Source organism: Oryzias melastigma, linkage group LG5 (assembly GCF_002922805.2).
Source record: "Oryzias melastigma strain HK-1 linkage group LG5, ASM292280v2, whole genome shotgun sequence".
Lineage (NCBI taxonomy): Eukaryota > Metazoa > Chordata > Actinopteri > Beloniformes > Adrianichthyidae > Oryzias > Oryzias melastigma.
The window spans coordinates 28,221,803-28,233,776 of NC_050516.1; the positions used below are offsets into that span (position 1 = coordinate 28,221,803).

The 11,974-nt window shown below is 36.7% G+C and overlaps 2 protein-coding genes across 3 annotated transcripts in view; both read left to right on the forward strand.

Annotated features, from left to right (window-relative positions):
• The window catches only part of tnfrsf1b (tumor necrosis factor receptor superfamily, member 1B), a 19,209-nt gene extending 14,914 nt beyond the window's left edge, over positions 1–4,295 (forward strand). The window contains exons 7-11 of the mRNA XM_024270406.2: positions 590–683; positions 761–891; positions 982–1,065; positions 1,207–1,265; positions 3,290–4,295. Coding sequence (XP_024126174.1) covers positions 590–683; positions 761–891; positions 982–1,065; positions 1,207–1,265; positions 3,290–3,817 — 896 coding nt within the window. The 3' untranslated portion in view covers positions 3,818–4,295. The remainder of the gene's footprint in view (positions 1–589; positions 684–760; positions 892–981; positions 1,066–1,206; positions 1,266–3,289) is intronic.
• A 499-nt stretch (positions 4,296–4,794) lies between these two features.
• The window catches only part of trim62.1 (tripartite motif containing 62, tandem duplicate 1), a 41,237-nt gene continuing 34,057 nt past the window's right edge, over positions 4,795–11,974 (forward strand). The window contains exons 1-2 of one of the 2 annotated variants that reach the window (XM_024270872.2): positions 4,795–4,886; positions 7,799–8,343. In XM_024270872.2, coding sequence (XP_024126640.1) covers positions 7,936–8,343 — 408 coding nt within the window. In that variant the 5' untranslated portion in view covers positions 4,795–4,886; positions 7,799–7,935. Of the gene's footprint in view, positions 4,887–4,971; positions 5,382–7,798; positions 8,344–11,974 lie in introns of those variants that run through there. The other variant, XM_036212018.1, reaches the window with a different exon arrangement.

The following is an 11,974-nucleotide window of genomic DNA, read 5'->3' on the forward strand; positions in this document are numbered from 1 at the left end:
GCTAAAATAAATAATGCTAAAATCATTAATGCTAAAATTAATGCTAGAATATTAGCTAAACTTTAAATTTGCCTGAATAACTTTAAAAACATTGTTACTTTTGACCAAACAGCCAAGATAATGCTAAAATATTAGGTTAACTCTAAATTTATCCAGGAAAAATGTCTATATTAGCCGAAAACAGCTAGCATGTTTCTAAAATAAATGCCAAAATTCCAAATTACTCTAAAAATACCCAGTAGTTGTGATGTCTCTATCTGAAAGTGTGCAAAGTTCACAAGCTTCAAAGTGCACTAAGTTTTAAAAACATTTCAGAAGCTTCTCATGTACTTTCTATGGGGCATATTTTGCTCAGTATTTCAAAAACTTTGAAGTTAATAAATACCAAAATACAAGTAACGAGCTGAACGTTTTGATACCAAGATTGCTGAAACCGCTGTGTGACCGAAAAACGTCTGGAAAGGAGCAGGAGAATCACTTTAATGTGAATACTGCAAAATGATCAAAGTAACAGAAATATGGTGTTTCTGTTGCCATATTTCTGTTACTTTTATAATTTAATCAAAAAAGGATATCTTCTATCTTCTAGGCACACCTAATTCAGACGTCAAATGTCAGGAGTGCCCCAGTGGAACATTTTCTAACATTTCCTCCTACAGTGAGAAATGCAAGCCACATACGGAGTAAGTGAAAGAGCGCTGCTGTACGTCTGCTATCACAAGACCTCTGATTTTTGACCTCTTGTGGTTGTCCTCACAAGAAAAGAAGCAAACAACCCAGAAACAACAACAGAGCGAGGTTTCACCCAGACTTCGAGCTATACTGGGTCATACAAATCTTCTCCTTCAGCAGAAAGCCTCCATACAACAGAGCAACCGGACATAGAACCAGGTAACATCATCAAATTTTAAAGCAGAAGCAATATTTCCATTTCTTTTCTGGGCTTCTTGTTGGATTTACCCATGTTCTTCTCTTTTTCAGTCGTCATCGTCACTACTGTTGGAATCTTTCTTCCTCTCCTCATTTTTGTGTCCCTGCTCGTTTTTTACAAGCGACGGAGGGCAGGTAAAGACAAAGTCTTCATTGGTCAAGCTCAATGTTTGTAATTTTAAGTTTAACGGAGAATAAAAAAAAAAAGACTGACCTTCCTCTTGGCTGTGAATTTCACTTCCTTATTTGAAACTGCTCCATGTCTTGTTTTTGCAGACACTGCAATCTGGAATCCTAAAGTAGATGCTAACGGGAACTGTGAGAGTGGTAGCAAAGTAAGACATCTTTTCTTTGTCATACCTTTTGGATTTTAATCCCATTTCTGGTAATAAACCTTCTGTTTATGAACATTTTAGAGTGTTCAGACATTAGTGGCAGATGAATAAATGCTGTTTGAATAAGTTTGTAGTTGTTACATATTCTGATGCATCCACTCTTCGCTGCACCTTTAATGTGGGTTGGGGTTGTGAGGGGCTGTAAGCTAGTGGGAGAGAGTTTAAACAAAGGGGTGATGGAGAAATGAGCGCAGGCTTGTTCTAAGACAGCAATCTCGCCCACAACTCAAAGGGAAATTTCTGACAAATTCCTGCCAATCTGCAAAAAATGTGTCCTAGAAAACGACACAAGCTTTTTACTTTGGCTAAAAACAGAAAAATCATAATTAAAAGTCTACAATAGATTAAAAGATGATTGGAGTGGAGTTTTGCTTTGGGATTTATTGGATTTCAACACCATAATTCCTTGAGATTCTTCTACTTTTACTGAATACTGTTAAAAAGGAATGTCTCTTTGATCATGGATGTGTTATTAGAAATTCACAATGTTTTTTCTGTAGACCTAAAACAATTTTTACCACAGAAAATTGAGAAAGTTTATAAAATCTAAGTAAACTAGAAAAGTTGCATTACCTGCAATAATGCTAGTGTGAATGCTTTTTGGTGAAAGATGCTGAAGGGATTTGCTGAAAATGAAAAAGCTATTTGAAAAATGTTAAATTTGCTAAAAGACTGGAAATTTCGCAAAAGAGCTACGAAAAGGTGCTAAAGTTGTCCTAAATTTCTGAAAAAAATTGTAGTAAAATTACCTAAAAATACCTAATACTTTCCCATTTTGTAAAAATATTTAGTGTGTTGCTTAAATATAAGCTAAACCCCAAATTAGCCCAGAAAACCTTAGTAGATGCCAAATTAGCCAAAAGAGCTAGCTTGTTGCTTAATTACTAGCTAAACTCAAAAATAGCCCTAAAATTCCTCAGTAAACTAAATTAGTGAAAAAATAAGCTTGTTGCAAGCTAGACCCTAAATTAACCAACAAAAACCTCAGAGAGAACAAATAAGCCAAAATCGTTAGCATGTTGCTAAAATATTAGCTAAACTCTAAAAGAGCCTGAAACTCCTTAGTAAATTAAATTAATCAAAGATGTTAGTCTGTAGTTGAAATAGAAGCAAAACTCTAAATTAGCCTATAAAAACCTCAATAGATAAGAGGCCAAATTCGTTAGCATGTTGCTAAAATATTAGCAAAACTCTAAATTAGCCCAATAAAAACCCAGTAGATAACAAATTAGCCAAAATCGTTAGCATGTTGCTAAAATATTTGCTAAACTCCAAAAGAGCTGAAACTCCTCAGTAAACTAAATTAATCAAATATGTTAGTCTGTAGTTCAAATAAAGCAAAACTCTTAATTAGCCTATAAAAACCTCAATAGATAACAAGCCAAATTACTTAGCATGTTGCTAAAATATTAGCTAACCTCCAAAAGAGCCGGAAATTCCTAAGTAAACTAAATTAGTCAAAGACATTAGTCTGTAGTTCAAATAAAGCAAAACTCTAAATTAGCCCAATAAAAAACCCTGTACGTAACACATTAGCCATAAGTGTTAGCAAGTTGCTAAAATATTAGGTAAACTCCACAATTTTCGAAAATGACAATCAAAAATTCAAAACATAGCCCGTGAATATATTTAAAGGCTTGTTGCTAAACTACTTAAAATTTTGAATTTTGAAGACTTTCTCATTCATCACCTATGAGGGATATTTTGCCTTAATATTTCAAAAACTATTAAGTTTATCAATTCTAAAAATACAAGCAGTAATGTCCTGAACAAGCTGAACGTTTTGATTCCTAAATACTAATTGCTGAAAGTGTGATTGAGTTTTTATATATCGAAAAACGTATGGAGAGGAGCAAGAGAATCACCATAGTGTGAATGCTTACTAAGTTTGCATTTGAATGTAAACAGATCAATAGTAACATAAAAAGCCTAATGTGATATTTTCCATTTTTTCTCACCTACAGAATGCTCCGATCACTGCGGTGGAACATCAGGTGATGGGTTTGACCTTCGAGCACCAGTGCCTTCTGGGCAAAAGTGAAGCTAGCAGCGATGAAAGTCCTTACAGTAACAGTTCTGATACCTTAACAAAACTAGACGATTTCAACAGTGATGAGCCCAACTCTCTGCACTCCACTTCAAACTTGGACAATCCCCCATCTGCTTTGTCAGAGCCTATGACTTTACAGTCTAACCCTGAGGCGGTCACCCCCCAGCCCAGCACCTCAGCGCCGCCCTCCTCTCAACCCACCAGCCCACACATCATTAGTCCAGTGGCTAACAGCCCCCATGTTAATGTAAACATCACTGTGCACATAGGAAACGGATCCTATCAGACTGTCAATCCGATAGACTCAAGGCAAGCAGAGTGCCAGCTTCCCTTTGAAGAGGGGGATTGGTCTGTCAGCAGCCCAAAGCAAGAGGAAGGCGAGCAGACGCATGAATCTGTACCGGAGAGTGGCGCTAACAGCACTTACTGTTTCCCGAAATGATTTGTAACATGGAAACAAACAGCTTATTAGACAAAGATATGTCTTTAAGTTGCTGGAGTTGTATTTGTTGCTGCTAAATGACTAAAATTCCTCCCGTGTTTAGTAGCAAAAACCAGTATTGTTAATTTGTGAATAATATTATGTAAATAAATATGTAAATAAGCTTATTGTCTTTTGAAGCACTTGAATGCAATTAATGGAAAGTTAAAGGGCGAGTAATTATTACACTTAAAAGGTCAAATGTTTAGATGCTATGATAATCCCATATGCTACATGGCTTTAAACTTTAGGGTATATTTGAAATGTCAATCAGATTTCTAAAGAACTTTTGGGAATTAAAGAAGTGAGATGAAACCAAAGTATTTATAGGGGACCTTTCTCTGTCTCCAAAAAAACACAAGGGAAACTTTTTTAGTCACCTTACTCCTCCTCATATTTGTTATGCAAAAGTACTCAAATAAACTGTGACAATAACCTGTTGAATTCCCCTCTTTAATTCAGAAGTGTCATTAATGTGTGTGATCATCTTCACCTTAAAACCTCTGAGCTGCCTTTTAGGGATAGATGCTGACCTCTGGCGGTAACATGTGGGAGCTACAGGTCTCCGTCGAACACGTGATGCGTACAGGAAAACACATTTTACCGCACTGACAGTCTAAGTTAAGTTTTTATTTTTATAACAAAGTATTTTTTATATTAAAGTGTTTGTAGTTTTTCATGGTTTTGTTTTCCTTGCATTTAAAACCAACGAAAAAACAAGCAGAGAAAGGAGAACTCCGAGCCATACCAATCTTAAAGAAAAATAGGGGGAAACGTTTTTTATTTGTTATTGCATTTAAAATACATTTTTACCAACATAGCCATGTTTTCACAAAATAATTTGTAAACTAATTACATATAATTTAATATGACAAGGCAATTAAAAAGAAAAGCTTTTCATTTTATAAATGTGTACCCTATCAAATCCCCCCCATCGATCTTCAGACTTGGTTGCGTCTGTTGCCGCTGTGTGTTGCTCTTGATGAAAAGACACTTGAGTTGGAGCGGCTGTGTGGCAGCGGACAGCCTGGTGAGAGAGCCCTTTTTACCTCTTTATTATTTATCACAGAAAATAGTTTGCTTATTGATAAGCTTCTCAACATCACTGTGCTTCGAACTTTGTGCGTTTTCCGTTAAATGTTGCTGTTTAGTTAGTGTTACGCCTTTGCTCCACCTGAATCAGCCCTCCTGGCTGCTACAGTCGGTGGTTGGTAAAAAGCCCCAGAGCTGGTCTGGCTGTGTTTACAATATATTAGCTTGAATGCAAACAGGATAAGATACAAGTTAACTGACGATACCTGATCATTATCGATGAATATGTCAGACTAGAAGGCTGTCATTGATGTGAATTTAACACCTCAACACTCCAAGGAAGCCCTGCCGATCAGGAAATTTAAAAGGAAGCCTCCTTTAAAGAGACAGAGGTCGCGAGGGTTTTCCAAAGACTTCTTTACCTTTGTAAGCTAACCTCCCACTGTTAGCTTAAGACTTTTACTATCAAATTTAGGAAAACCTTATACGAATTGTAAGTATTTTTTATATGTTTATAGGCTCTCCAGTTTTTTTTGTATATATATATATATATATATATATATATATATATATATATATATATATATATATATATATATATAATGTAACTAAGAAATTGAAAGTGTTTTTTTTTCTTTCTCTTTTTTTGGCAAAGAAAGCAAATTTAAAATCCCCTCGATGATGACATTTATAAGGAAGTTGGACTTAAAACTCAGTTTCTTTATTTCTTTTTATTTTTTTTATTCAAATAGTTCTTAACCAGGAGCAGAAATAACAACAAAATTTGTTGGTGAAAAAGAAAACCTAAAAGCTACCTATGGATACTACAGCTTAATAACTCCAATATTTCTAGCCACTTTGGTTGCACAGCTAATGTTAGGTTGAGGTTGTGAGGCTAGCAAGATGGAGCAGATGGATGATGATGGGCAGTTGGGGCAGGCTCACTCCAAACCAAGAGTTTTGACCACAACGCAAAGGCAAATTTCTAATGAACTAGAGCACTGCTGCTCTGCAGAAAATGGCTACGTCTGAATTCCCTTCCTACTCCCTAACTAATAAAAATGTATAGCATGTGTGACAATCTAGTGGATTAAAAAAAAATGTGACCACTTTAGTCACAGCTTTTTTGTTAAAACGTCAAATATGACTTCACCTTTTTACTAGGTAAATACCTATTACAAAGATCATCAATGCATCCATGATGTTCGGATGATGAACATGTAGATGTATGGTGGCCGACACGGCTCACGTATCGCCTTTCCAGCAGAAGCACGTTGTGTTGTTGCTTTTGTCGTCAGGCTTTGGCTTTTGTCGTTGTCTTGTGGCTTTTGTCATGTTGTGGTTTTGTGGTCGTGCTTTGGTTGTTGTCGTCATGCTTCGGCTTTTGTCGTTGTGCTTCAGCTTGATTTTGACGGTGTTCTTCGGCTTTTGTCGTGTCGTGGCTTTTGTCGTTGTGCTTCAGCTTGATTTTGTCATCGTGCTTCGGCTTTTGTCGTTGTGCTTTGGCCTTTGTCATTGGGATTCAGCATTTTTAGTTGTGCTTCGACTTTTGTTGTTGTGGTGTTGTTTTTGTTGTTTTGTATCAGCTTTTGTTGTTGTGCTTCAGCTTTTGTTGTTTGCATTGTGGTTTTTAGGTGTCGTGCTTCGACATTTGTTGTCGTTCTTTGGCTTTTGTCCTTCTGCTTTGCCTTGATTTTGTCGTTGTGGTTTGGCTTTTGTTGTCGTGCCTCAGCTGTTGTCGGTGTGCTTCGGCTTTTGTTGTGTTGTATATTTTGTTGTCGTGCTTCGGCTTTTGTCGTCGTGCTTCAGCTTTTTTTGTTGTACTTTGGCTTTTGTTGTGTTATGGATTTTGTTTTGTCGTGCTTCGGCTTTTGTCGTCGTGCTTCAGCTTGTTGTTGTGTTGTGTTTTTTGTTCGGCGTGCTTCGGCTTTTGTCGTCGTGCTTCAGCTTTTTTTGTTGTGCTTCGGCTTTTGTCGTTGTGCTTCGGTTTTTGGCGTCCTGCTTCTGCTTTTGTCGCTGTGTTGTGGTTTTTGTCGTTGTGCTTCGGCTTTTGTCGTCGTGCTTTGGCTTTTATTATTGTGCTTTGGCTTGTGTAGTCTTGCTTCGGCTGTTGTAGTTGTGTTTTGCATTTATGTGAGCTGTGCCGGCTACTGTATAGATGGTCTATAAAGCAAATAAATACTTTTTTTTCACCAAAATTGTTCAAACGCAATGCATTGTGGTCTATTTCTACTAATCTAGAGAGCATTGATGCAAATCTCTTTGCAGAGACTTCTCAGAAATTTCTAGGGCATTCAATTTAGAAATTACACATTCGGACAACACTAAAACACACTAGTAGTGAAAGAATCTGAACATAACTTATGTCCTAGAAAACAGCACCATCTTTTTTTTTTAGATTTAAAACGGCATTAAAAGATCACTGGGAACAGTTTTACAACATATCAAAAGATGACTGGTGTGGATCCTTAAATTATATGAAAGTAGTGTAAATCACTTTAGTTTAATTGTGCATTTTTGGATTGGGGAAATTCTTTAATGAAACATTTTCAAGTCTATATTCTGTATGACTTAGTTCAGATAGTCTGATTTTAGTTTATTTTTCCTATTTATTTTTAAAAAACCTGTCATTAATTTAGATTGCATTTTTACTAATATTTAAATAAACTGTATAAACTGAAGCTTTTCCTGTTATTTTTCCATTTTTAGAAATGTTAACTGTGATCCGAAACCCAACTATGACACATCTGAATGGGTTTAGAGCTAAAATATTAATTGAATTTTTGTGAGCGAATGTCGTCAGTGTGCCACCAAATTAATCTTCGGCTCTTGCAGCTTATAAATGTTAAAAGGTGGTATTTATGGATTAGAAATCGGATTAATTTCCCTCTGTTTTTCCAATCACCACAGTGACGGCACAGACACCTGAGGCGCTCGTCACTCCACACCTTCATGGCATCAAACCAACCGTCTTAAAGATAAAATCCAAGTTTCCGCAGCTCCACAAAGTCGTCCTCTTAGAGGCCTCTCGGTCTCTGCGATTTCAAATGGCTTGTTGCCTGAAGGACGAGCTGCTCTGTTCTATCTGCCTCAGCATCTACCAGGACCCCGTCAGCTTCGGCTGCGAGCACTACTTCTGCAGGAAGTGCATCACGGAGCACTGGAGCCGACAGGAGCCGCACGGAACACGGGACTGCCCCGAGTGCAGGAGGACGTTCGCCGATCCGCTCCTTTCGCCCAGCCTCAAGTTGTCCAACATTGTCGAGCGCTACTCTGCCTTCCCACTCGATGCCATTCTGAACGCTCAGAGGAGCAATTACCCCTGCAAGGACCACGAGAAGGTCAAGCTCTTCTGCCTCACCGACAAAAACCTGGTGTGCTTCTTCTGCGACGAGCCCGCGCTGCACGAGCAGCACCAAGTGACCACTATTGACGAGGCCTACGAGGAGATCCAGGTCAGTAGTCAGTCAATATGAGGATGACATTTTGTATAAAAACTATATTTATAGTGTGAAAGTTTAGTAAACATTCACGTAAAAACTCAATCACACTTTCAACGATTTCAGCAATCTCTATCAAAACGTTCAGCTTGTTCAGGACATTACTGCTTGTATTTTTGGAATTCATAAACTTAATAGTTTTTGAAATATTGAGCAATCACAGGTGATGAATGAGAAAGTCTTCAAATGTCAAAATTTTAAGTAGATTTGCAACAAGCCTTTAAATATATCCATGGGATATATTTTCATATTTTATAGTAATTTTCCCAAAAAATTGAGTTTAGCTAACATTTTAGCAACATGCTAACATTTTTGGCTAATTTGTCATCTACTGGGGTTTTGATAGGCTAATTTGGAGTTTCGCTTCTGTTTTAGCAACTGGCTAACATTTTTGGCTAATTTAGTTTACTGAGGAATTTTAAGCTATTTTGGAGTTTAGCTAGCAATTAAGCAACATGCTAGCTTTTTTGGCTAATTTGGCATCTACTAAGGTTTTTTGGAGTTCAGCTCATATTTAAGCAACAAACTAAATATTTTGGCATGTATTAGGAATTTTTAAGCAATTTTACTGCAAGTCTTTCAGAAATTTAGGTAAACTCCAGCGCTCTTTTATAGTTATTTAACGATATTTCCAGTCTTTTAGTAAATTTAACATTTGCTAAATAGCTTTTGCTTTTTTAGCAAATCCCTTTCAGCAAAAAGCTTCAGCATCTCCAGCGACTACTTTCAGCATAAATCATTCCCACTAACATTATTGCAGGTAATGGTAATTGGTATTGTTACATGAGGTACTTTTTTGTTTTTACCACTAAAGACTCTAACCTCTGCTGCAGTAGTCGAGGGATTTTAGTGTTTGTATGGGTAACCTTTCAGGTGTAGCGGATGCAGAAAAAGCGATTCCTGCCTGAACTGGTTTTACCAGTAGTCTTCTTCAGTCCACTGTCCCAAGTTTATAATGACATTCATGTTTGATCAGCTGCCTCTGGGCGTGTGTCTGTTTGGAAACTCAACCCGCATGGTTTCAATTACTCCTAGAATGCATTTGGAAACTCTAGAGTAAAGTATTCTATAAATTAAATTAACGATTTAGTAGTAAATTCCTAACTTAGATGTTCCATGTTTGTGGACCTTTTTCCTTATTTATTTGTTTTAGGTCTGCCACTAAAGATTATTGTGTGAATGCGTAGTAGGCATTCACACAATAGTGATTCTCCTTCTTCTTTCTGTACGTTTTTCTGCACGTAAAATCTTGGTGTAAATATGTTCAGCTTCTACTTGTGGCATTGCTATATTTTTTCGATTTATGTGATTTTTTTCAGACCCATTGAAAATGAATAGGAAATTCTTCAAATCCTTCAAAAACTTCAGGACACGTTCAGGACATTCATTCTTGTACTTTTAGTATTCATATCTTTTATGCATTTCAAAATTTTTTTTTTTAAATTTGTGATTACTTTAAGTATTTAGAAATTTTGCCTTTTTTTGAAATTTTATGCAAGATTTATGATTTTCAAAGAATTTGAAATTGTTCAAATTCTTTGTGCACTTTTGACATATGCAATAGTGGTAGTAAAACTTTCAGCACATTCCTGCTTGAACTTTTGGTATTCATACCTTTTACGCATTAAAAAATTTATGCAGTTAAAGTGACTTTACAAGACAGTCTTCAAATTCTTTGTGCAATTTCTGCAACTTTAGCATTTTGCAAAACTCTTAGGTCTATACCTTTAGCCTTTTCAGCAAATCCTTTCAGCAATTACAGTAAATTTCTTTAGCAAACACATTAAATTAAAATCATTCACACTAGCATTATTGCAAGGAATGCAACTTATCTAGTTTTAATAGTTGAGCAATCACCGATTCTATTTTTGATTAGGTGACTAATCGAATCGTTCGTATACTGGATGTAAAACACAAATCTTAACCCGATATTGCATAGACTTTTGTTGTTGTGTTGCCACGGTACCCGAGTCTTCTATAACTTCTTGTGACATCACTACCGACCCGAATTAGCACTACTGCGCATAGGGGTCAAAGACAATGCGGCATTAGAAAGCGCGTACCGTAGTTTTGTGATTTTAAAAAAAAAAACAAAAACAAACTAGTCAACTATTAATTAGTCGTCGACTATTTTAATAGTTGACTAATCGTGGCGGCCCTAATTTTTTTGGACTTTATGTAATGCTGTCATTTCAATGAGATGGTTGCTTGAAAATGGTGATTATATCACCTATTTAGTGCTTAATCCCTGTCAGTGGAATACATGTCATTTCCCATAATGATATTGGATTACTAATGTAATCCCTGATGATCTTTGAGGATTGTCCACTGCTGATGATGGGCTTCATAAAATTGCATCAGGACCAACAGAATCCCGCAGACCTCTTCATTTTTCAGAAGGTTTAAGCAAATCAAGTTTCCCTTTTATTTATGGGAGTAGAGCTTTTGCTTTGACAGGCAATTAAATTTTAATGTACTCGTAGAGTCTGCGTTTGTCAAAATACAAGGGTGGGGAAACTCCCCATTTCCTCGATGATTCATTCCGTTAAGATCCAGGTCCTTGACAGTAATTGGCAGTCGTTGTGGGATATGAATTTTCCCACAGAGCTAAAAATGAGCTACATCCATATATATATATTTATAAAATGTCATATTTTCGAAATGCAAAGCAATGGCTCAGCTTCTCTGTAACAGATTTAATAATTCTACTCCCACGGCGCACAAATCCAATAATTGTAAAACAAAGCTCTTAATCTGTTTTTTTTTCTGTGCTTCCTCATTTGTAGCAGCACAAATGAGTTTGTTTCTGTAGTTCATGTTGGTTTCATATTTTCTTTGTCACTTAAATGAAAAGTTCTGTTCATAATTTCAGTTTTTTTTAATTAAAAACTGTGCAGAAGAGACACCCAAATGCCACACGTCTTTGCTGTTCATTGATTACATCAGTGTGTTTCTGTGCATATTTTGAGGGCTGACTAATCCAGGGTTTACGATGCTGCGGTTGTCTGCAGCTCACTGGTTAATCGACTGATCAGAGGTTCAAATCCCGGTCTTTTCAGTTAGCTGTGTTCTTGTCACGATCCCGTAATTACTTTCAGATAAAAGCATCTGTTGAATGTAAATGCGAGCCTCTTATCTGTATATTTGTTGGATCAGAGATGCACGTTCTGCACGGGTTCTTGAAGTCTGGCTGATTTATAGCCTCCAAATTGAAAGAGAGGGAAACTAGTGGAATAATAAACACAGTGTCATGGAAATTTCCACTTGGAAGAGTAAACAAGGCGAACGTGAATTGTTGAAAGGATTATGCTGTTTCCCCCAACTTGTCCCACATTTACCTCAGAGAGCTGCAGGAATTTTCTGGCAACCAGGAAGTCCCGTTTCTCCCACTACCTGTTGGAGTGTGCCATGAAACTCCTGATTTCACTTCAATTGGGTTCTGAGCAGATAAAATGTCAGACGTTTGTGCAGTAGAGACTCATTTAAAAATTGAATGCAAACATTTAGTAAAAGATTTCAGAAGAAAGAATCTACAGGATAGAGATGAATAAAAAGCCAGTTCTTTATGATGCATCCTGCAGACTCA